Raw genomic sequence first — 24955 nt, 5'->3', positions numbered from 1 at the left:
GAGGAAAAACTTCCATTACTTGTACATTTAAAGGGCTGTAAAGGGGCAGCTATTTCCGAGATTAACCCCTTTTCCTTTTATTTCTCTGTTACAATAGGGGGATTTGACACCTGCAGCCCATGTCAACTGCATCGCTGACTTTATGGGATATAATTTTCAGCTGCAGCAGTTCTGCAGCAACATTGTACCTGTTGCCGTTCCAAATAGAACAACAATATAACACAGTAGCAGCAAAAAAAATAAGCCATTAAATCGGCCTTATCGTACTGTTCTCAACAAAACAGACAACGAAAAGGGTTTGACTCGGTGAGCTGGCTAGATTCGCGTACGAGGAGCGAGATGGTAAGGTTCAGATTAGAAATTTTCTCACCGTACGGGCCGAATGATTCGCGTTAAATTGCATTCTGGCAGATAGAATGATTTCTTATGGTTAAGCAGCGCTATCAGGGATGGGGTAGCTTTTTTTTCTGCCGTTCTTTACCAGCTCTCCCCTTGTCGGGCGCCGCGAAAAATTAAAGCAGAGCGCACAAAAACAAGAGAAGAAACACCATAATCCCGATCTGTTCTAGCCCGGGCGTGTGTTCTGACGTGCGCCGGCCGTCCGGCGGCACTATGACTAAGGGCGTTTTGGGTGAGCTGCTCATGAGAATGACCTTCGAGCTGTGGCGACGAACCGGGCGGTCCTTTACCCAATCCACCTCGTGCGATCCGTTGGCCGTGCAGATCTTAAAATCATCCTCTCGCCGCTAATTGATTCATCAACGAGCTGATAAACTGTGCACTGTGAGTTTCATGTTTCGTTGTTGTTTGGTGCTTTCCGATTTTCTACACCCAAGTCGAGGACCGATTTCCTAAGCATTGGGGAGGATGAGACGGGTGGCCTGCGATTTATTCGAGCGTTTGCACCATCGTCACGAATGAAGCTTTCAGATGCGTACATGCGGATGATGGATGATGGATATCGATTTGTCAACGTACGGTCGAATGGGGTCGAAAGATGACAGTGCCATGAGGTCACGTCTCACACCTTCACACACGCCCAGGCAGCACCAGGTGTCAATGTCAGCCTGTGTGCGAAGCAAGATCGAACGGAAAATGCACGGGCAGGGCAGGCGTTTTGTAACGCGTAACGTTGCTGCTGTGCGCTGGATGGAAAATTTATACGGTCACCGTGCTGTACGTGAAACCGTCGGAAGGATGGGAAATGTTGTTCGAACGAACTCATCACTCACCCGTTCACAAAGGGAGCGCAATCGTGAGAAGATCGATCACGATCACGCCAGGAAACAAAGTGCGTGCGTGTGCGAGATAGTTGTGCAAAAAAGGATGAAAAACAGATGAAGAGGACGCTGGGAGTGATTGATAAACATAGAAAAGTGATTGTGGTGGTGGCATTGGACTTGTTTTTTTTTCTTTCCTTCTAGATGCTACCTACTCCGTAGGTCAAGTCGAAACAGCCCGCCCACAGTTTCATGCACTCCGTTTTAGGTGGTTTATCCTTTTACTTTGCTGCATTTCGCGTGCTGCCACCGCTATTATCATAAATTTGTGAGCTAGCGTGGTTTCGACAGCTGTTTGCTGATGATGCTGATGATGATACCGTTAGCTAATCGCAGCACTGGGTCAGCGTTTGTTGCATTTTTGTCACACATTTTTGGATTGCGTTGTGATGCGTCGAATGAATTATTTTGTAAAATTTAAACGATTTGCTCAATAAGTTTTTATCGCTTTTGTATAAAATTTAAGCTGATTGGAAGTAAATATTCATTTGGTAATCTTCGTGTCTTGGAGCTCTTCTTTAATTACCTTCTGATTATACATCTTCAACAGACATTAAATAGTAATGTGATGCGTGAATTTTTCGAGAGGAATTCTTTGTACGAATCTTCAAAGATGAATCATTCAAGTAAAGAATCGATTTACCCCCGTTAGTCAGAAGAATTAAGGATACAATTCGATTCATGCATCAAGTTCACTTGTCCCAATCGGTGGTTGTCGAATGATAATGCGAATGATGAATTTTCCAGCTACATGTTTTAATTTGTTCAACCAGCATTGCAAGCTTGTCGCTACATGCCAAAAACATAAGCATTCCTAACGCTTCGGCAAACTAGTCCCCCGTTTTCCTCCCCCCCCCCCCCCCCTTGCAAGCACTGTTCCATTCATCGTTTCACCGTAGCGTCATTTCCGCCCTTCATTTTCCAATGGCAAAGAAAATGAGAGAAGAACAACAACGGCGGGGCGCGAAAACCGCCAATCCGATCCCACCACCACCACCAGCGGCTACCGATTAGCGCTCGCGTGCTCCGGATACCACCCTCCGGTGAGCGGGTGGCCCGGGAAGGTTTTCTTCGCTCGGCGTCGCCACCCAGCGCAGCAGTTGTGTGCCGGCGACGAGCGAGTGCGGATCGGTGCGGATGAGCATTTTCCACCCCAAAATCCCAACTAGCGACGAAAGCGAACGAACGGTGTCGAACAGTGTAGGGGCCTCGAAAGACATCGAAAGACTTGCGCGCTGGCGGTAACGACGAACCGCTGCTTCTACCCTTTTTGGCGCCAGTTTGGGGGGCTAGCCTACTGCTAGCCTAGTTTGACGGTCCCGGTCCAAGCGGCTGTTGTGCAATACGCTGCCGACCAGCGAAACGCGAACCCCACGCGTCGTCTTGTTTGTGGATGTGCAGTGAAACAAAACCGTGTATGGGTGTGAATAAATTACCGAGCCTGTGTAGTGTCCGAGCGGTTGGACGCGGCTATCGCACGGTGAATGTGCACGGCGGCACGGTGTGTGTGAAGGACGTCAATGAAAAGTGAAAATCCGCATCCCTTACGAACGGGCCCGGACTGCTAGGCGATTGATTTATTTGCCATCACTCATTGGCAGGGAGAGAGAGATAGAGAACGAGAGAAATGCAAACGCTGCAGAATAGAACCAGAGATTTGGAAGCGTTCGGGAACGGAGCGTACTAATTTTAACGAACTGCCGTTTGGTGTGTCGTTTTGGTTGTGATTGTGACTGAAGTTGAAAGAAGTGCGAACAAAAAAAAACCCTAAACCAACACAGTTTTCTTCAAACAAAAAGAGGTTCCGCTGTCGCAGTGTTGCTACACGTGCGGGGTGCAAAACGGTGAAAAGTGTTCTAGCGGTGCAGCCGAACGCAACAGAACCTTCTAAAGACCGCTTCACCGACCAAGACTAAGCTTTCGTCACGCTCCGCTCTTCGTGCGCTAGGTGCGATGCCGTTGTGCGTTGATGACGGCTCCCTACCCACGGTGACGGTGGGTTCGCTGATGGTGACGATTTAAAAGACAATAATTTTCTCCTGCGCGAAAGGCTTTACCGCAAAGAGAGGCGCACACATTTGAACACCGGGAGTGTGCACAATTTGTAGAACGGTTTGTGTGCGTGTGTTTATGTGTGGCGACAGCATTCCTTCCCCCGGAAGAGTAAATCGGTTCTAGGTGAAGAAAGCAGGAAGGGTGTGTGCCGTTGAAGGGAAGCTGTGGAAGGAGAAAAGATTGCAGTTCTTGGGTGTTTGATTTACGGTTTGGCTCAACGGTTTGTGGAAAACATCGAATCGAAGCGAACAAAATGACTCAATCCAGCAGGTAAGTAAAGCGAGCATAAGCCAGGGTGGAGAGCTAACGTTCTGCTAATGTTTAATCATCGTTCCATTTTGGGGCATCATTTTACGTAGATTTGGTGCGATCGGTTGGTTGGTCCGGGGGAAGGTTCGCCGCCGTGGGCGCATTTAAGTTGTTTGATTCGTAAAGGTGGGCTTAAGCTTTAAACTCGAGCGTTAAGCTTAATGCTAATGAGTACGTTTAGGACGGTTGTAGATTACTATCGCTCAATAGAATACGAAATGATCGCATGTCAGAAACAGCCCAACTGTCCTGCTTACAACAAAAGCAAATGAAAAAGCTTGTTCTCGATATTTTATAATTAATTCACGCACGTTTTAAAACAATGCTCGTTCCTTTGTTTTAGGATTTAAACAAAAAAAAACAAGCAAAACATCTTAGCGCAGCCTTGCCTTCTACACTTCCGTTCTGAGACGGGAAAACATTCCCGGAACCATAGCGAATAGGATACAGTTTTAATTGGCCCCGTTTGTGCAGCAAACAGAGATGTAAAAAGGCGCCCGCTGTCGCCACCACCGTTCGCGGATCATACCGTGCATCATTACCCATCCGATGTCTCGCACATTTGGTTCGGCCCACCCCAGAACCCCAAACATCATTCGAATTATGTTAACAGTACTTTATAACTTGCTCCCTTCCCTAAGCGAGCATCTTCGGCGAGTAATCCAGCTAGAACAGGTGCCGCGAGTTCTTTAAACCGCGGTACTTGGTTCGATTTTCGTTAGTACCCAATTAAATGCTCGCGTTCGGGGGGAAATTTCGAGCGGATGAGCAGAACCGATTATCTCCGCCCGTTGTTGGTCGGTGTGAGCTTAGAGCTGGATTAGATCGAACCGTTTGCTGGTTGGTGCTGGTACGTTCTAGCAGCGATTTGTGTTAGAACGAATAACTTGTGCCGCGCTTTCCCCGCTGTTGGCTCGGATCGATTGCATCGTTCCATTGCAAAGGAAAAAACGGTTGGTGAAGCAGATGATTGCAATCTTCCCGCTGTACCGCTAGATATTGAACAACATCGAAGAATATGAGAGGCATAAAAATTGCAGGTTGTGTTATCTTTGGAAAATTTAGAAATATTCCACAAAAATTTTAGACAATATTTAAGAGGTCTTAAGCCTAAAATTAATATTTGCTTATTTTTAAAAGAAAAGCTTGTTGAATATTCAAAAAAACAATTCTATTTATAGAACGACATCTTTGCCTTCATCAGCATCAGATTATTCTATTAATTTTCCTCTTTTCCATTTACTGCTAACTGCTGGTTAGAACGTTACAATTATAAAAAAAAAACAAGACAAAGCAGATTAAACTTACCACCACTTCATGGTGTCTCTCCCCCCAGGAGGATTCTTCTATAATCCACCCCAAATCCTCCCACCAAACCCACCAGAACAGATGGCTTCATCCGCTCATCAAAAGAAATGCGCCAAAGCTGCGCAAACCGCAGCAATTGCAACGGAAATGAATTGACGTGCTGCGGTAATTGAAAAAACAACAACCGCTCAGAAACATAAAGGAACTCGGATGAGGCGTTCTGCCCGTCTGAGCGAGATGAAGTGGGAAGTGGTGGAGCTTTTGAAGTTGTGTGTGTGTTTTTTTTTGCTTTACGTTTTTTTAGTGATGCCGGATTAAGACACACCGATGATGACGTGCGGATGAGGAGAGTGAATTAGATTAAGGTCGCATTTAACAGCCACTCAAGGGGTGGCTCTCTGATAGAGCTAACTATATTATACGATCGCTGTAATCACAGGAGGGGTCCTGTACGGCGGATGCAATAAAAGATGGAAAAAGCTATCCTGCTGGCACCACCACAGTTAGCAAACACATACACTTCCGGAGAGCTCTGTGTGTGGCAAATCATACTTTGGGCTAGCTTTATTATTGCATTAATTTTCTTTGTCCGATAATTAGACAAAGGGAAACTATGTCGTGCTCAGGGTAGAATCGAACCCACCATCTTTGAAATGAAAGAGCAGCCACTTGCTCACGACGCCATTTGGTGGTCGGCTATCTAGGACGAAAAAGATCAATAAGAGAAAGAGAGAAAGAGTTTTTATATTGTGGTATCGAAAAGAAATGACTTGTTAAGAACTTGTTTTCCTCTTTTTAAAGCTAAAAATTCAAATCGAGCGTTTATTACGCTTCTAGCAATAAGGCTAAACGGCGCATATCCGGTTTCACATGCAAAACCGTCCGACTGTCCGATAGGAGATTTGTATCTTTTTCGCCGGAGCGCAAAATTATCTCACGAGCTTATGACGAGGCTTACAATCAACACCTTCCGCCTGAGCTAAGCAAAAATGCATTGTGTTATTCCCGCCGTGGTTTTGCCCGTCCATTTAACGCCTCGAAAATCGTTCCGAGTGTAAATTATGCGCCCAAAGGCATTTGCCTTCGATACCGAAACGTTGGTTTGATAAGACAAAACAAAAACGGCCGAATGACCTAAATATAAGCATTCCTGCACAGCACATAATAGCTGCTCCAGCTTATCGTCAGCCCTTTTCGATGGATTTTCTAAGACAAGAATACTCTGACGTTTTCCAGCACGTCGCGCTTACAGCTTCTTCGCGCACACAGCGGCGTTAAAAGAACGGAACGGCGGCACGTTCTTTTTACACTCGGCGTGGGCGCTTGGCGGCAGGCACCGTACGAACCGGCGTCGTAATTTGTTCTGTTTTACGATTATGCGGATGCGGTGGTGTAACGAAACGCAGCAGTTATGTCGCTGCTGTGTCGCACGGCACTGTTGAATTATGGGCTCCGGCTGTGCGGAAGCAGGTCAAACCGCCTAACCGCGCCCGATTGGAAAATTGTCCTGGAAAAGTGGGTAATCAAATGCAGCAAATGCAGGGGGGGGGGATGCAGCCCTCCCAACCCAGCAATTTGTTTGTTGGGCTGTGTGGTCTTGGATTTTCTTCGGTGCCGTCCCGGTGCCGTCCGATTGAGCGATGGGACAGTTTGCCCGCCGTGTGTTGGCAGCGATCCCGTTGAGCACACCGCACATCGGGTTTTGGGACGTGCCGCGTGCCTCAATGTTCGCAATGATTGATTGCACATTTGGTGGTGGCGCATTCGATAGCATTTGGGGACGTGAATGGGGAGAAGAAAACATGGCTTCACCTACCAGCACTTTCTACGGATGCAGCAGCAGCAGCAGCAGGGCACGTCAATCAGCAACTGGCAGCGTTTGCTATTTGCTTGCCCACTTTTTTTTTCATTCTTCAATGAATAATTACCCTTCCTGTGCCATTTCGCATTGCAGCAACGGGTGGAAGCTGCAGCCGAAAAGGGTCGGCAGACAAGGGGATCATAAAAATCTTGGATAATATCCGCCCAATAAACGTCCCGCGCTTGAAACGTCGGTTGGGTCATAGTGGAGCTGCAGATGTCAGCAAAGGCTAAAGGGGGGGGGGATAGGCGGGGAAAACGCAACGCGATTAATGCAGCTCGGGAGGGGGTTGACCGATGCGCTCCGGTACCTGATCTTGTTCACACAAATCCGTGCGTACCGGCTTATCGCGGCATGAATCGCGCCTGCCAGCAAGCGCACTGTCGTAAAAGCAAAGCCCACCTTTGCGTTCGTATTCCCATTTTTTCTCTCTCTTCGTGGCCCTTGGCGGCCGGTTCCCCGTCTCGCTGATCTTCCGAGCGAGATCAGCTCCGGGGTCGACCGATCAAAAAGCTAGCAGGAAAAAGAGTTCAATGCGATCTAATATGCCAAATATTTCTCATTGTTTTCGCAGGTTACATCATCTGGGCCGGTGTGCTTTCATCATCGTGGCGGCACAGGTGAGTTATTAGTTCATGTCGAAGCAAAGGGAGAGTGGGTGGTTTTCTACTACCAGCAGCCGATACACTTTACCCATCCACCCGACGCATCCAGCCGTAGCGATCGAGTGCTTGCATGCCTGTGTGTGTGTGCATGGAATGAATTAGTAAGGCAAACTTGGGACGGTCGAAGCTGCAACTCATTCCGATGCTCCCGCTGTGTAGACCATTTTTTCAGGAGAAGCTTAGATATTTCACGTTGAATTGCATTGAAGAACTGTATTTCGGTGTCTTAAAATTAGGGATTTTTTTCAATTTCTTTTTCAAATACATTTTTATTCAAAAAGAACGCTACAATCGAAAGACAAAGTAAAGTTATTATAATAAAAGCAAAGTATAAATGTAATCCCATGTTAAAGCAATGCTCTTTCTACAGTCCTTAATATTTGTAGAGGGAATGTAGGGCAACTTTGTCGTGTAATTGTTTGCATCAAAAAGATGTTCATACCAATTTGTCAAGAACAGGAATCTAGCATAAAATGAATTATTAAAGAAATATTTTAAAAAAATATAAAATGTATTATACAGTAAAAGTCTTAAAACTAAAAATAAAATAAGAACAGATGGAATCAAACTGTATTACTAGATAGATTAAAATTATGAGACAAAGATTCAATAAGCTGCTCACGTGTAGGCTAGTGTACAGTCTGTTACCGAGATGTGCGGTAAATGCGTTCGAAAGACGTTAGAGATTCTCGAAAATTATTGTTGGTCGAATGCCGTAATTTCACCAGCCAAATACATTTAATATATGAGCAATTTTGATCTATTCTGGTTGCTTAAAACAATTAATTTTCTGTGGAGTAAAATGGAGCTCAAATTTATCAATTTTATCCTATCCTGTTCCTTATTAGTTCCTGAGTTTTTTTTATTCATGAGAGAGTTTATTTCCAGAATTAAAACGATACAATATGAAAAATCGATAAGCTAATGTTTAATTCTGGAAATAAGCTGTACGTGATGCATTAGTTAGCCTGAAGTTGCATTTATCATTTTGTCTGTAGTGCTTCGAAAAGTAAAGTGTAATAATACAGTGGAACCTCTCATAACGAGTACCTTTTAGTACCGAGTTTTCGCATAACGAGCAAATCTAAATACTCAACAAATACCTCTCTTAATGACTAAGATCTCGCATAACGAGCAATCATTCATTTATGTTCAGTATACATTTTTTGGTAGCAAATCTGACATGTAGATCACGATTGGTTCTTCTATTTGGCGTAAACGACCTACGCGGACATGCCGGCCTATACAAGCATTCGAGACTTTAACTTCACGATTAGGTAACATTGAGCATTTCTTTAATATTGATTATTGCTCAGGCAAATGAGTTTTGTTGACAAAATTGTTGCCAGGTGGAGAAGTGCAGAATACTTGTGCACAAGTTTGTGGTGTATTGGCGAGTGTTTTCTGCGTTTCTATACTAAGTCTTGATCAACGAATGATATCCCAAATGCTTCATAGTATTATGAAGATATTTTTACAGTATATCAGCTACATATATGTCCATTCTACTAGCACATTTTTGGTCTTGGAACCAATTATTTCCCTTTTCATACAAATGTGCCTCTCTCCCCTCTTCAGACACTCTGCATCCTGCAGCTAGCGAGCGGCGTTACCGGCATCACCACCATCTCGCCGGTTAGCTTTCAGCAGCCCATCAACAGCACCAACCAGGCCGGTTTACCCTCAACCGCACCAACAGGAGCGCTGACCACCGGTACCAACCCGGTCCGGGACGCGACGGTCACCATCAACCCATCCTCCACCGCTGCACCGAAAGTGCAGCGCAAGCGGGGCAGCATTAGCGGTGGCAAGGTAAGTTGTGGCGCCTCTCTCACTCGATTCCAAAAGATGACAAATTTGATTTTTCCATTCCATTCCGCGCTCTTCGCCAGAAAAATGTCGTCGTGCAGCAGCCGACACCGCTGGACAATGCGAACAATTCGCGCGAGGCACTCTCCCACGAGGGCAGCGAACCGGTAAGTCCGCAAAACCGACGCAACGGCAAGCCCCCCCCCCCCCCCCAACGAACTGGCGAATCTGTGTCACTGCGTCACGGCCAAGGTGTGCCACACGGCAGCTGGCAGCACGATTATCGGATTAAACCGCACCGTCATCATCTGCCACCGACTGTGACTGGTGTGAATACTGTTGGTTTTGTTTGCCGGTGCATCCTTTTCCACTCACCTGTTAACGGGTAGTGCCAATGGGGCCAGCTGACGGAGATGATCAAAAAAAAACTGCAAGCGATCGAGCAGTGGTTCCGAAAGCGAGAGTCTATAATTGATACACTTCCCTGCGCGCGGGTCATTCCCGTCCATTAACCAGGGCAAAGTGGTGCAGCAATGAAGAGGGCATATCTACAACAAAAAAAGCCCCCTGAGCTGCCCAGACGATGCCGGACGGTCAGTGAGCTAACCGCGTGTGTGGCTTGTTACATAAGCCGAACGCGCCAACCAATCGACAATCGTGCCCGGTTGCAATAAAACTGTGTTGAGTGCATAAGGAGGAAAATCACACAGACACACAGAAGCATAAAAAACACACCACCCCCGGACAGCCGCATATCTTAGTTCCGGTCCGGTGGTTTAGTGTGCTTTACTAAACGCAAACGCGCGTCTTCGTGTGCTGCGTACCTGCGGGCTGAAAGAATGAGGCTCTTATGAAGAGAGTGCTTTGCGGGGAGGGACGGTGGTCCCGAGTTTGGGAGTTTTATGTTCTGTTTTGTGTAAAAAGCATCAGGCTTCTTTTTTTTTTGGTTTCTTCTGCACAATCAATGAGCACCGAAAGGCATGCCGAGAGTGGTAACAATGCCATTTGTAAGACGTTTGTCTGTCGCTGCTGACCACACTCGATGAGGTGTTTTAAACATATTGCTGGTACAGGGGTTTCGGTGTTTCGTTCCTCTGTTCACTGTGCGTTTAATTGTATCCTTTAGAGGTGTACCGTTGGATTTTATTTTTATTATATAACTTTCAAAGCCAAAAGTCTTGGGAGATCGGTGCACTAGATCTTCATCAGCATGAGCTTTCATTATCGTCGTTTTTTCTGCTAGAAGTAAGAATTATGAAACCCTGATTTGTCTTTTAAAGCCTTTATGTAGTAATATCCATCTCACTGTCGTGATCTGCTTTATTTAAACCCTAATTGGATATCATTTCAATGATGCAATGGCTTTTTATTCACATTTTAAAGCGTTTGGTTCTACTCCGAATGATTTTTTTTTTCACAACTACTGTGCTGTTGGTTAAGGTTCAAACATATTAAGCTATCTTTAGCTTATTTAGCTCAACATTTGTACCGCTCTAAACCTACCTTACATGTTAAAGGGGTTTTCATATGATCTGATACGTTTAGCATCCTTTCTTGGCTATATACGTGATCTACCTTATCTTATCTTATCTTCTGGGCTATATCTGATCATACATTAAGTGATACATAGCATCATAAGGTGGGGCGGTCCCGTGGTCCAGTCGTCAACTCGAATGACTCAATAACATGCCCGTCATGGGTTCATGGGTTCAATCCTAGAATGGACCGTCCCCCCGTAGCAAGGATTGACTATCCGGCTACGGTGGTAATGTTTTAAGTCTCGAAAGCCTGTATAGGCCGGCATGTCCGTGTAGGACGTTACGCCAAATAGAAGAAGAAGCATCATAAGGTGTCTAGAAAGTGCGCCAAACGTATCAAAATCGAGATTGAGATTCTGAGGACATGAGTTTGAACCTCATGACGGGCTTGTTGTAAAGTCGTACAAGTAGACGACTGTTTCCCGGGGAACAATCCCAAGCAAGCTTCACTTCATCAAAGATTCAACATCTTTTGATATAAGGTATAGGGTCAGTTTATCGTTGGACTTAAGGTTCCTTAAGGTTTTCTTTCAATAAAGTAAATGTCGTTCCGTGCCTTCCAGAATCTTTTTTATTTAAAAAATGACCTAATTCTTCTGAATATGGTTTTTGCTTGTGTCTCTGGTTCGCGTTGCAATAATTCCTTTATTTAACTGCTGCACACTGCCCCACAGCACGTGCACTTTTACTGCATCACAAAGATACCCATCTAAAGTGCAGCATTCTTGGCATCGATTCTCACTGTTCCGTTCAGTGGTTCTTTCTGGCGCGCGTCAAACACTGTAACGGGAATTGACGCAACGGTTGTGAACCGCCTTACGAACGTATCATTTTAGTTTTGTCACCCTTGTCTTTGTCGAGCGGTGGAGTAGTTGACACACTTAAATGCATTAAGAAAAACAAACCCCTTGTACAAAAAAATACCAAAACGGTATGATGGGTTTTATGTGCCGCGATTCGCTGGTTTCGCAACCCTGCAGTTGAGCAGGGCTTGAATGCAAATTAAATGCTTCAAGCGTCAAGGAAGTAGGAACAGTTTCATTTGCATTTGCCGTTGTGAGGTGCTGAGGCTTAATGCAGGAAGAAGCGACACCTTGAGCATGCTGGACAACGCAGGTTAATCAAAAGAACAAAACGCCAATAAATGCTGCTTCAGAATAAAGTTCCGTGCCGGAAGCTGTCACGCAGGGCCCTCTAACGTGGGAGCTGGGAGAGAGAGAGAGAGAACTCGTCAAACGCATCGGAACTTGCACACAGAAAGAAACAGAACACAATCTTAGAATGTTCGTCACGCGTACGTTCTGCTGCCATCGGAAAATCGGAGGCGTTAAACCGAGGTCCAGGGTGAACTTTAAGCGAGCCCCCTCGGATACAACACTAAACACGAGCAGTAAACCGTGTTCCCGCGCTCATGTTTGATGAGCCGTCTCCCTACCCCGTCCGTGGCTAGTGAGCTATTGGCGAAAACAAACAAAAGGCGGGCCACATTCCACACTGCCATGCCGCCTCACACCCCCACCGTCTTAATTAACAGCCGTGTCGTGAACGCACGGTGCCCAAGATGCCATACCGTGGTGGCCTCGTGCTGAAGCCGCGCATCCGAAATGAAGGTTTCGGTGCTATTCTGATTGGAAAGATAAATTTGTGGCCAAGAAAATTGGCCAACAGCACGGGCCTAGAGGCCGAACAGTACGTGAGTGTGTTGGGTGTGTTTGGGTGTGTGCAGTGCAAAGGAAAAACCTGAAAAGAAAACGCTCGCACAGGGGCGTTGGGCGATGGGACGTTTCTTACTTTCGGTTTCGTCGTTCCTCATGCGTGTAGGTTACCGTTTCGCGTACGAAGCATAAACACACACACAAATATTTGTGGGTTAAGACACTCGCAGTATGAAGACACCAGATGCGCGAATTTCGGTGACAACATGCGCCCCTCGCACAGCATCAAGGATCGGTGTGTCGACCGGTTTCCGGTGAGGATGGAAAGCAATTTCGCACTGCCAGCGTCGGAATGTGGAATGCCGATGACTTTTATTTGTCGGAAAAGTGCCATCAATTTCACGCCCTACCGAGCGAACGGTGCGGTTGCGTTCACCGACAGCTCGTTCCGTCACAGCTCAAGGTCCGGCGGTGGAGCTGCATGTAAAAGCGCGACCGGTGGTGGTTGGAATTGGAAAACTGTTCCACACTCCTGACGCAATTTCCTTCCTCGAGCAAGCTCCAGGGAGCCTTTCGACAGGGGCCTGCGGTGTTTCTTTCTCTCTCTCTCTCAGCTGAACATAAAGGTTCAACAGCATTCGAAATGGCGTGTCCGTGAGCACCGAAAGCTAGTCACCGCAGGCTAGACACCGAACACCAGCAGCTCCACGAGCAATTAATTGAACGTTTGTTAGTAGTGGGTAGAAGGTTATCGCTGATAGTGATCTCCGCCTGCCACGCGAGTTGTCGCTTAGCTAATGGCAACCGAGGGGGACGATGGCACACATGCGTCGTTGGGGGAGTTTCGCTTGAACTTACGTCTCCGTATTTACCCCTCACATTTGAATCATCATCAGGTCGTCTACGTGTCGGATACGTCCGGTTACATACCTCTGACTGCGCTGCAATCCTCTCATCCCCGGTTGCCTCCACCGCCGGTGTACGGGGGTGATATCGATGCTGCCTGGCGTCCGGATCCCTGGGACAGGGACTACAATCGGCGCTATCGCTTCAACAACACCCGTGTCCAGCGTGAGTATTTCGGTTCGCTTTTGGTTTTTGGTGGAAATGTGTGTTCTTAATTATGTTATTTTATTCTCAGATATCGAAGCAGAGTGTCAGGACGATTACATGAAGATTCGTATTGGCTTTAATGGATCATTCAATGGACTTCTTTACTCATCCGGTAAGTGATGGTGAAATTGTTTATGTTTTATGTCATCAACTTAACTTAATTTGAGAATTCGGCTGCAAGCCATCCACAGGAACAAGACATTTAGTTGTACTATGGTTGATATCAAACCTGGCTTATCTGTAAATTAATCAAGCATCTTCAAATGTCTTAAGGTCACAGAGCTCGAAGCATGTGATACTTTATGGCAGCGATGTCAAACTAATTTGGCTTACTCAAAACTTACAAAATAGTTATATATTTACTCGTGAGAGTGTGCTATCCTCAAAAAAGAAGCGAATGAGGTCAATTGGCTCAAAGTCTCTATAAAAAAGCTATCCTCAATAATGTTAAATTTTTCGATACTGATGCAATCACTTTGAACATCGAGTTACAGGGAGCTACAAACACTTGCGCTTACACATCAAAACTATTGAAAATATTATTAAATATTAAATAACTTAAGAGCACAGTTGATTTCAATCTCGTTATATTAATAAACTTACTCACATTTCTATATAAAAGAGCCAGAACATGCGTTTAATAATCAAATAATCAAAGCACATAGGCACAGAAGTGTAAAATATATTTTAGCACAAAGGGTCACGGGTCGCACCGAATGTACTCAAGGGTCGCATAAATAATGAATATTATGCAATGCTCAATGGACACGCAAATCTCGTTGTTGGAGGATGATGTATCTGTGGTAAAAGAAATAATTTATTTGATGTTATGCTAAGATCTAGTACAACATGCTCAAGTAAAGGGTAGAGTTCAACGTCGTCTCAAGTTCAAGATCTTCACGTCTAAAAAGAATGTTGAAGAACGGTGTTGAACACGATGACTCTATGAGTCTTTTAGGTCTTCGTGCTCTTACTCCCAACGTTTGATGACTGAACGGAATTTCATTTCGAAAGGATTTTGCTATCGTATTTAGTATCGCATTTGCTTAGCATTACGGAACTTAACACACGAATTAACACAAACCCCCCGTTTTTTGCATTAACCCATAAAACACGTACGTGATCTGGCGCAAAAAGTGTCCTACAAGCGTCGGTGTAGCTAATGCGTTTACAATCATCTTCCCACCCCGTAGGCTATGCATACGATCCCGACTGCATGTACATCAACGGTTCCGGGCGCGACTACTACGAGTTCTTCATCCAGCTGAACCGTTGCGGAACGCTGGGAAAGAATGCGATCGGCGAGGATAGTCGCAAGAACCCAACGGTACGTGCCGAGTGATTCACCAAACCACCATGCCCATGACTATACTTTACTCAAAAACCGTGCGCCCAACATTCTTATCTCGGTTGCAGAAAAACTTTATGTGGAACACAGTGACGGTGCAGTACAATCCACTGATCGAGGAAGAGTTTGACGAGCACTTTAAGGTGACTTGCGAGTATGGTTACGATTTCTGGAAAACGGTCACCTTTCCCTTTCTCGACGTCGAGTAAGTCGGTCGTGTGCCAATGCAGTGTCATCTTATCACATCATTCCTTCTCACCGTGTTGTTTGTTCTATTCTCCCACCATCCCTCCCCCCCCCCCCCCTCGAACGGTTACAGAGTTGCAACGGGAAACCCGGTAGTGTTCACGCTCAGCCCGCCCGAGTGCTACATGGAGATCCGGAACGGTTACGGTACGAACGGTGCACGGGTAACGGGGCCGGTACGTGTCGGCGATCCGCTCACGCTCATCATCTACATGCGCAGCAAGTACGATGGGTTCGACATCGTGGTAAATGACTGCTTTGCGCACAACGGGGCCAACAAAAGGATACAGCTGATCGATGAGTATGGGTAAGTGAAGAGCGTCTTTGAGTTACCGGTGGCGATGGAGATCTTATTCTGACATCTTCCCCACATTCTAGTTGTCCGGTGGACGATAAGCTCATCTCCCGCTTTCGGGGCAGCTGGTCCGATACGGGCGTGTTTGAGACGCAGGTGTACGCGTACATGAAAACGTTCCGCTTCACAGGATCGCCCGCCCTGTACATCGAGTGTGACGTGCGCATGTGTCACGGCCGGTGTCCGGTAGGTTTGCCAACGTCATCTAATGATACATTGGCCGATACAGTTCGTGTTGCTAATTAGGGGTTTCCTCACTTTCGCACACACCAGAGTCAACCTTGCCACTGGAGAAATCTAAAGGGCGTCACGAAGCGTGAGGCCGTTCAACCGCAGGTCAACACCACACTCTCGGACAACATTAGCCTATTCCAGGCGCTTCGCGTACTGCAGGAGGAAGATGAGGAAGCCCGGGCGAAGAAGGAATCAATCACCTCTGCCAGTAAGTACAGCACAGGAAGTTGCTTTTGTAGCTCACGCCACTAAACGCTAACTCCGTGTCGCCCTGCAGAACCTCAAGATATGTCGGAAACGTGCATGAAGACGTCCGTCCTGTCCGCCCTGCTTGCCACCTGCTGCGTGCTGCTGTGCGTGCTCGGTGGCTCGCTGCTGGCGGCGTGCGCCAAGCTGCGACACCGCAAGAAAGATGCCGCCTTCTTCGACAACTACGTCGGCCATAAGGCACAGCTGGATTGAGCTGACGCGGGCTGAGTGATCAATCGTTCAAATGCATCCAATCATCATCATAATCATAACACAAGCGCTACAACTTAGTCGTAATCGTTCAGTTGATAAGGCAATGGTAGTGGCACTTTGCCGACTGTTACTTGAGTAAGATTGATAGTCTGATAGGAAAGCGAAACAAACGGGACAAACTCTCCCACAGTTAGGTGTCGCTTGTGGCTTGTGGTTCCGTCCTGCCCGGTGGCAATCTGTTCCCTTCCATTAATCCTCATATTCCATCGTGTGTAAATAAGCAGTAATGCTATCATTTTCTTTTTGTCCCACACTTTTGTGGGATACATTTCATCGCTTCAGGCATCTCTGTTGCCCCTTAAATCGTACAATGTTTAACATTAACATGCCGCGTAAGAGACATTCTTAGCCGCGTAGCCGATAAGACGTTTGACTGCCGCCTCCCTCCTTAACAAACTGCAAGCCTGTATTGAGTATCGTGTTTATGCGGATTAAGCAAACGAAGTTTTTTTTTTGTAAATAAAATAATAAGCATTCGTCGAGTAAAGTACCTCCAACGTTAATAAATGAAGGAAATCCTGTTCGTTTCGGGCTCCCGAGCAATGATGTCCGGTTGCTGGGGCACACACACCGGCAGCTTCTTGCCGGCGCTTCGTTCCCGTGCCAGCACATTGCGGCGGGAAAAATATCCCACAGGAAGGTGAGCCATCCCGTCCCACCGTGCGGCGTACGGAAGTACGGTAACCTTACGATGGACGAGCGTATTTCCTCCTTTGCGCTTCGCTCTCTTCGCCTCCCGTTGCACGGTGAACGGTTTGATGGTGAAGTAGTACACCAGCTCGACGATGCTGAGCACGGAACCGCCCATACAGAGTCCAAAGATGCCGCCGAAGGTCGCGACCAGCGAGTCCCAGGTCATGTACGCGTCGCGCTTGTACTTCACGCAGTAGATGTCCTTAAAGTGCACGTTGAGGGTGGCGTACATGGAGACGTTTCTTCCGCCGCTGTTGGAAAGACGGGAGAGAAGATATTACAGAATGAGTGACTCATCATTATCATTATAATTCATGTATGAATAGTTACAAGTTGGCCGACATGAAGCTTTTCGTCGTCCGTTGACTCACAATCGTTTGCACGTTATAGTTCTGGAAATTGAGAGCAGAGAGATCATTTTGGATTAATTACTTCCACTACAATTGATTGCTTCATTACCAACACGGAGCAAGGTGGTTTGCAATCACAATCCATTCCAAACTCTACGTCATCCAATTCCGGGTCCAAGGTGTCGTCCGTGCGCAAGCTGTAAAAGTATCCTGGAGCACAGCAATACATTGAGGAAGCCTGCGATATCATCTACGAAAGATCAGTGTTACTTACTTCTAAAATAGTGCAAACAAGCCACATGTTTCAGGGCACACATCTCGACATCTCTTCCCTCCACCATGCCTGAAAGCGAACAATTCCTCCAATATCTTGATAGCAACTCACGCGTAAATCCGACATTCTTCCTACTTACCATATATTCGACTGAGGTCGGCATAGTAGAACGGAACACAGTGGCATAGCTTCAGTATCGTCCGCAGACGACATTCCGCCATGCAGACGTTCAGATTGAAGCTATCACTGCCGTTTGTGCCACTCTCTTCCGGAAGGAAACATTTTCGCATGCTTTCCGGCACCTGGTTCATCGTGCTGCTGCTCTCGATCGGTAGTGGAATCACGGACATTACCACATCCCACCCCGGCTGTGCCACATGCTCAAAGTCGGCGTCCGACGGAAAGTCGCTCGAATCGTGTATGTACACCTCCGCCCCATAGTACGACTTGGTCGGTGCCATGTACGTGTCGGGCTGGACGTCAATGAGGATCGAAAGCCCCACATGTCGCCCAGCGCCGGACAGTCGCCTCGGACGGTAGGGTGTCCGCGGGTCGCTTTGATTTTGCTGCAGCACCAACGGTTGCATCGTCGTGTCCACGTTGTACGAGCAGCAGAAACCGTTGTCGGTCCGTGTGCGGCGTATGATCTTCGAGCAGGGTATCTCCGACCCGAGCCAGTAGCAAACCTTGATCAGATCCTCGCACGGTTGCGTAAGCTCTAGCAGCAGCTTGTCCGGGTTCCAGCCCATGCGTCCCAGGACGGATTCCAGCTCGAGGTAGCTGGTGTTGACGGCTTCAAAGTTAACGAGACTAGCCTGAGCTATCAGCAGACCGGTGGCGTTGGCTTCACTCATCCCGTACTCCTTTACTCTGCAACGAAAGAGCGCGATTGTGGTACAGAGTAACAACACACCGGAAGAGAACCCAATTCTCACAGTCGATCGATAATAATCCTCGCCTTCCGGCTGTCTATCTTGTTGATGTTGCACACCGTCACCGCCGGAAAGGGTATGTTCCAGATCGGGTACGTCATCGTTTCGATCGTGGTGATCGTGGGCGTAGTCCGGAAACGCATCCATGCGATCATACCCATAATCATGGTAAAGCCAATAGAAACCATACACACCAGCAGCCAAAGCATGCGCAACATTCTACTGTGAGGAGTCGTTGTGGCTCCGGTACGAGCTTCCCCGTACACGTAGCGCAGCCCGTGCAGGCTTGTATTTTCGCAGAACGTTTGCACTACAGAGCGAACCGTTGCCCGTACGGTTCTATGCACTTGCCGTAGGTTCATCGCGGGTTTGCACTTGAAAGGAGATGTCTGATTGGGTGCAATCATTGTGTAATCCTTATATATATATAGGTTCTACATCCGTTCGGGGCGGGTCATCTGTTTTGATGGGGCACTGCATTACTAATGCAGCACGAACACGTCGTATTAAATGGTGATGTGTAGTGTGCGATGTGCATTTCCTGCTAGTTAATTCAATGATGGTGTGAGCTGGTGCATGTCCTGGTTGGTTGTAATAAATGATGAAGGATATAAACAGTCCGAAATACGTGGGGCAGTATGGGTAGGTTCTCAGTCCTGATGATAAGGTGTCGGACTGTTTAGCCTTTTTCCCAAACAGAAATAGATGATATATTAGCTTAATAATAATCAACTTAGTGTCACATCGTGTCACGTAAATAGAAAGGGTTTGACTAATGTAATTAATTCATTTTCACAAAAGCGCTGACTGAAAGGCGCATTCACGGCGTTTTGTTCGGGATGTTACTTCACGTGCGACATCTGTGTCACATCACATCACTCACGACCTCATGAGGTTGAACAACGGCTACACAATAGAATGGTGAATATTTCATCCTCACTGCCATTCGTATATAACACCGCGGCTAGCAGGAGGCTTTGCTCATCCTTGCCGGTGTTGGATTTTCGTAAACATGTCCCACTCGCCGTCTATTGCTAGTGCGCTCCGGCTAGCATCTCAAACAGTCGTGCAGACATTTTGGATATTTTGTGAAAACTCTTCGCTCCATGGACTGCGGTACATTGGGCGCAACAAGGCAACGAAGGGCAACACGCCACTCCGGTTCGTGTGGAGCGTGATCGCGTTAGTAAGCTTGGGATTCACGCTCTTCCTTTCCAGCTCGGCGTGGGACCAGTTCCGGAGCAATCCCACGTTGACCACGATCGAGACGACCTCCTATCCGGTGTCGCTGATTGCTTTCCCAGCGGTTACGCTGTGCAACATTAACAAGATACACTCTACTAAGGCGGATGAGCTTGGAGCGAAGCTGTAAGTGTTCGTAAAGAAGCAAATTTAGCAAAAAATGTTCCTTTACATGTCGTTTCACTCCAACACTAGAGCGAAGCTGGGAGTGCATATAAATGACACGATAGACGTGATTTACTCCCTGCCCCGGCTGAATGATTTACGTCCGATCGATCAGCGCATCGTCGCGATAGAGGAGCAGCTCCGCTCGAAAGGATACGACACGGAGCAGCTAGCATTCGAGGTTGCACCCCCGTGCGAGACGATGCTGGTGCACTGCTTCTGGCTAATGCAACCGGTACAGTGTCGTACCCTGTTTCGGCGGACGAAAATCTTCGCCGGCTACTGCTGCTCGTTCAATGCGGACCGCTTTCTGGAGCCGGTGTTTACGCGCGCGAAGGAACCGGGCGAAGCGTCGCCCCAGGAAAGCCTCCACGTGACGGGCATTGGCAAGGGGGAAGGACTTTCCGTGCTGATGGATATCGGCGAGCAGTACTATACCGCCTCGAACCGGTTCTCCTACGGCATCGAGGTGTTTGTGCATCGCTCGTTCGATTTTCCCGACTTTTCCGACTATACGACCATCGTGCAGCGGGGCACCGAGACGGATGTGTCCGTGCTGCCCACGCTCGTGACGGCGAGCCCGTCGCTGAGGAGCATTGCGCTAGAAAAGCGTGGCTGTGCGTTTGAGGATGAAGGTAATAGTACGGTTGGCGTACCGTACACGTACAGCAACTGCATGAACGAGTGTGAGCTGCGGTACACGGCCAGCGTTTGCCGGTGCATTCCGCTGTTCAAGCAGACGGTCGAGCTGCAGGCCGAGCTGAAGGTGCCGATCTGTGGGTTCCGGGAGCTGGGCTGCCTGCTGGATTTGAAAGGTAGTTCCGGTGGGCTGTGAATTTAAAGTATGAAATGAAAAGAAGAGCTTACTTCGTTGCAGATCGGGTCAGCTTTACCTCGGAGCAGGTGGCGGAGATGATCGGTACGGCAACGCAACGGTCCATCATTAAGTGTCGTTGCTTTCCTAGTTGTAATATAGAGGTGAGTAAGATTTTGATAAAAAGCTAATCGTACATAATCTAATCTGTGTATATTTGGACAGAAAAACGAAGTCCACACCATCACGAACTCTATCTCCAACCCGAAGAAAGACTTTTACGTGTAAGTGTTGCCACAAATTGCATTACCAATTGCCAAATGTTTTATCTAATTCCTCCACATCCTTTTCAACACAAGTCCAGAGTTTAATTTTTCCGCATACGGTGTGCTGCACGTGCACTTTCGGTCGACCAACTGCCTAAAGTATAGGCGCGAACCGTTCGTCACCTGGCAGACGCTCGTCGCTACCTTTGGCGGCATCCTGGGGCTCTGCTTTGGAGGATCCATACTAAGCCTGATCGAGGGTTTGTTCCTTTTCGGCGTGATTCCCTTCACGGTGTACAGCGCACTGAGAAACCGGAATGGTAAAGCAGTTGGGCCTAAAGTTAGTACCATTTCCTACGTGGACTACCCGGGCCATCAGCCGATGGGATATTTTAGGCGCAGGGAAGTTATGGCCCGTGCTTTGAATAGCAATAGTGACCCGATGTGGACGATAGGGAACAGGATCCATCCGGACGCAAGGCGCTGGAAGCAGCACCAAATTGATGAGCTGAAGATTATACCATAACGCAGCAAAGCAAAGGGTGGACTTATTAAGATTATTGGAAACGAAAGGATAGATTTTTGATGTTTGGATAAGATGTAAGGACAATCGGAATCAATATTTCAACTCAAACTGCCCAGAACACCCATATACGGTTAAAAACTAAAAGTACAAACTGTTAAAGAAGCTCGTTAATAATAATTTAAAATAAAAAGTTTGGTGTTTAAGAAAACACTACATCCATTCGGAATAAAGAAGTATATCCTGCCTTTTTAAATCAGAAAATCCCTCGCTGGCCTCGCAAAACGCCAGAATCTATAACATGAAATGATTATTTTTATTGTTTTCGTATTTTTTACATAATTATTAGATGCAGATATTTTGAAAATAGTGATTTGTTTAAATAGGAAAAATAAATTTTACCTCCAGCAAAGGTTTAAAATGAGCTGTTTAATATTGTTTCACTTGTGTAAAAATTTTAAAGGCTTGTTAATAAACACAGAATATAAATTGATATTTTTAACTTGATTTTCCTCTCCAACGTTCAAATCAAATTACTCTTCATACAAGGTTAGACACAATATTTTCACCGGACAACCCGAAAACGCCTCAAAGTATGCAATCCACGGTGCAGCACCCATTCGTCGTGTTTTTCCAAAGTGGGTTTATTATACAGGTGGGCTTATCCCGAACAAATTGACAGCCGTACTGTAGAAAAATGAAAACGAAATGACAGGAGGGGATTCGATCATTTGTTGATGTATGCGTGTGAATTCCAATGGCTATTTTGGATGATGTGTCGTAGTGTGGGTGAAAAACTACGTATCACAATCGAATCCCCTCCTGTCATTCGTTCGTCCAATATGGCCTTCCCGCCAAACCTATAAGCCCACCTAGTCCCTATACCCACTTTGTGTTTTTCTCTACCGCAGCCAGTGTGGCCAGATTATTTTGGCGGTTTTCGGTAGGCGTATCAAAATTTTATCGGTAGTTTTCGGTAGGTTAAAACTCGAAACTTTAAAGAAGTAGAAGCGAAAGAAGTGTTAAGCTAGATAGGGGGGGGGGGGGGGGGGGGGGGTGCTAATGCGCAAAAAGAAAGTTCCATCTCACGAGAATATGCATCCTTTATTAAGGATATGGATTAGATTTGGTTCATCGATTACACAAATGAAGATTTTTCTGAAGTTTCGATCTGAAAATTGGAATTCTAAGTCAAAGAAGGACTACGATACACATTTTTTTTCTCAATGGTGACAAGTTCTTTTTCTCGGGGCTCCACGCGACCACTCAGGGCCGCAGTAGTGCTCCATTGGATACGATTTTATCGTACATGCTGTCATTTGGTTTTCACTGGATTATTTAGATTGATTTAGCCAATTCTGTTCGGAGTTTTCGACGGTGTACTGATCCTGAATTTGTGTATTTGCGGCCTTACATAACTTTATACACGTATGGACGATATTTGAATGATTGTTTATGGTTTGTCGTTTTTTGTCCAACGCCTACATCGATTAATCGCTATGTCGGAGCAAAGTGTGCGGACAAAACAACACGGTACAAAAATCATCCAAGCTATCTGCCTCTAACATCAACTCACTAACCAACACCGTCTCACTATGGAGTGAAAAAGTAACGCTCTATAGTGAGAGATTGAAAATGAGAACCTTTTTGTAAAATTTGTTATAGGATATGCCAAAAATGTTCTCAAATGTGTTGTTTAACTTTAAGTTAGGATGCTGCATTGTTGATTTTTTCGCAAATTAACATTTTGATGCATTTATGAGAAGTGTCCATCTTACCCGCAGTGTCCGTCTTTACCTACCTTCCCCTACTGGAAAGCACAAAGTTTTATGCAGCTTCCCTGAAAATTTGAAGATATTTCAATAACTAAAACAGAATATATTATTGGAATTATAGTAAGCCGTATTTGGGTTATGAGTAATTTAATTATAGTAACCTATCCCAAGCGCCACAGATTAAGCTAAAACGACTGGAAAATTGAATATCCATAGAAAAAAAATGAAAGCTCCACAGCTTCATTGGTTTGATCAATAGATGGCGTATTAAAACTGATTATTATATTGCTATCCTTTTCTTGAAATGTATTTCGACAAGTTTCATCTTATCATGACCTATATAGTCTTCTAACTTTCTGAGCAAAAATCTATATGAATGGTCGTGTGGTCAGATACGTGGGTATAAACACCAACGACCATTACTCAAATCTCACTTGCTTCAGTGCTGGTGGTTTCCGTTGGAGTTTAGTATTTAAACAATCGTATCGCCGTTCTAGTTCTATCGATGCATAACTTCAATGCGAAACCATACAACAGTACAGAGGAAATGAGAAAGCTCTCCTCCAAGCGATGAAGCTCAACTGTTTGGGGTATCCCACCAACAGAGAGCACCACTAGCTTTTTCGCTATTTTTAGAATGCATGAGTCGTTTGCCGTCTGCTAAACGAAGTCTTTCTATATTCCGTTTAGGTAGAGAACTTGAGTCGTTTAGAAGCCGTTTAGTGGTCGTTTAGTGGATTTGTGGCACTTGGGATGAATTTGTGTAGCTATAAGTTTTTGTATGAAATACATTTCATTCTGTTTCTAACCGTACCAAGCTGGTGGACTGCACTACTTCCAATAGATATTACAATAGATTTAGGCATACTGCCCGATAACTTTGATTCAAATAAATAAATAAATAAATAAATAAATAAATAAATCAATTTACCATCCAGAAATGCTAATATAATCCGGCCACACTGGCCCGCAGTGCAAAAGCTCGCTCGAAAGGTCAATAACCGTCGGAAAACGTCAAAATCGACCGTCGCCAGCGCCTCGAAATCGTTGCGAGTTTCGCTCGCTGGCGACGTTCAGTGAGAGTGCCTCGAGTCAAGGTGTCTTTATTAAGGAGGTGAATTGTTAGCGCGTTTTCCGGGCGCCATCATTGAGTATTGTTATGTCAAATCGCATACAATTTTCTATACCCCCCTACAGCCCTCTCCGATTTTAATACCGGAGCCCCCAGTATTGTTATGTCAAGTCGTGAAATGTCAATTTGCTCTGAAGCACTTCACCTCCTATTATCCATACACCTTGCCTCGAGTATTTGAAAAGTCATGCAAGAGAGCGCCGGTCTGGTGGTACAGTCGTCAACTCGAACGACTCAATAACATGCCCATCATGGATTCAAGCCTCGAATAGACCGACCCCCCATAGGTAGGACTGACTATCCCACTATGGTAACAATTGTTGGGATATACAATGTCCGTCAGTAATACCAATGACGCAACCTGACGTTGCTGTCAACTCACGCGAGGTGAGCGCACCTCGAATTGAACTCATGTATAAATGTACAGCGCTAGTCGCTTCCTGAACTCCGAAAGAGATACATCAAATATATTGAACTCCTCAACCGAAACA

The 24955-nt window shown here is 46.1% G+C and overlaps 4 protein-coding genes across 4 annotated transcripts; 3 read left to right on the top strand and 1 right to left on the bottom strand.

Annotated features, from left to right (window-relative positions):
- Positions 1-2360: 2360 nt before the first annotated feature.
- Positions 2361-16785, top strand: LOC120952135 (uncharacterized). The gene is made up of 12 exons (XM_040371303.2): positions 2361-3605; positions 7388-7433; positions 9057-9290; positions 9371-9454; positions 13377-13551; positions 13622-13705; positions 14787-14920; positions 15010-15146; positions 15261-15494; positions 15566-15728; positions 15816-15984; positions 16054-16785. The coding sequence occupies exons 1-12, from the start codon at positions 3589-3591 to the stop codon at positions 16236-16238; spliced, it is 1662 nt and encodes a 553-aa protein (XP_040227237.2). The 5' UTR covers positions 2361-3588; the 3' UTR covers positions 16239-16785.
- On the bottom strand, positions 16782-18756 carry LOC120952136 (pickpocket protein 28-like). The gene is made up of 5 exons (XM_040371305.2): positions 17767-18756; positions 17616-17684; positions 17451-17551; positions 17322-17383; positions 16782-17242 (listed from the first exon to the last, which is right to left on the bottom strand). Exons 1-5 carry the CDS (start codon positions 18692-18694, stop codon positions 16798-16800), a joined length of 1605 nt encoding a protein of 534 aa, XP_040227239.2. The 5' UTR covers positions 18695-18756; the 3' UTR covers positions 16782-16797.
- Positions 18757-19558: 802 nt separating this feature from the next.
- On the top strand, positions 19559-19919 carry LOC120961414 (sodium channel protein Nach-like). Its single transcript, XM_040385128.2, has one exon. The coding sequence runs from the start codon at positions 19560-19562 to the stop codon at positions 19917-19919; it is 360 nt and encodes a 119-aa protein (XP_040241062.2). The 5' UTR covers position 19559.
- A 30-nt stretch (positions 19920-19949) lies between these two features.
- LOC120961415 (pickpocket protein 28-like) lies at positions 19950-21798 on the top strand. Its single transcript, XM_049611184.1, has 4 exons — positions 19950-20769; positions 20832-20932; positions 20994-21052; positions 21116-21798. The coding sequence occupies exons 1-4, from the start codon at positions 19950-19952 to the stop codon at positions 21558-21560; spliced, it is 1425 nt and encodes a 474-aa protein (XP_049467141.1). The 3' UTR covers positions 21561-21798.
- Positions 21799-24955: the final 3157 nt, after the last annotated feature.

This window comes from Anopheles coluzzii, chromosome 2, assembly GCF_943734685.1.
Source record: "Anopheles coluzzii chromosome 2, AcolN3, whole genome shotgun sequence".
Classification (NCBI taxonomy): Eukaryota; Metazoa; Arthropoda; class Insecta; order Diptera; family Culicidae; genus Anopheles; species Anopheles coluzzii.
The sequence above is the reverse complement of the archived record's forward strand: the minus strand, read 5'-3'. Positions and strand labels throughout refer to the sequence as shown.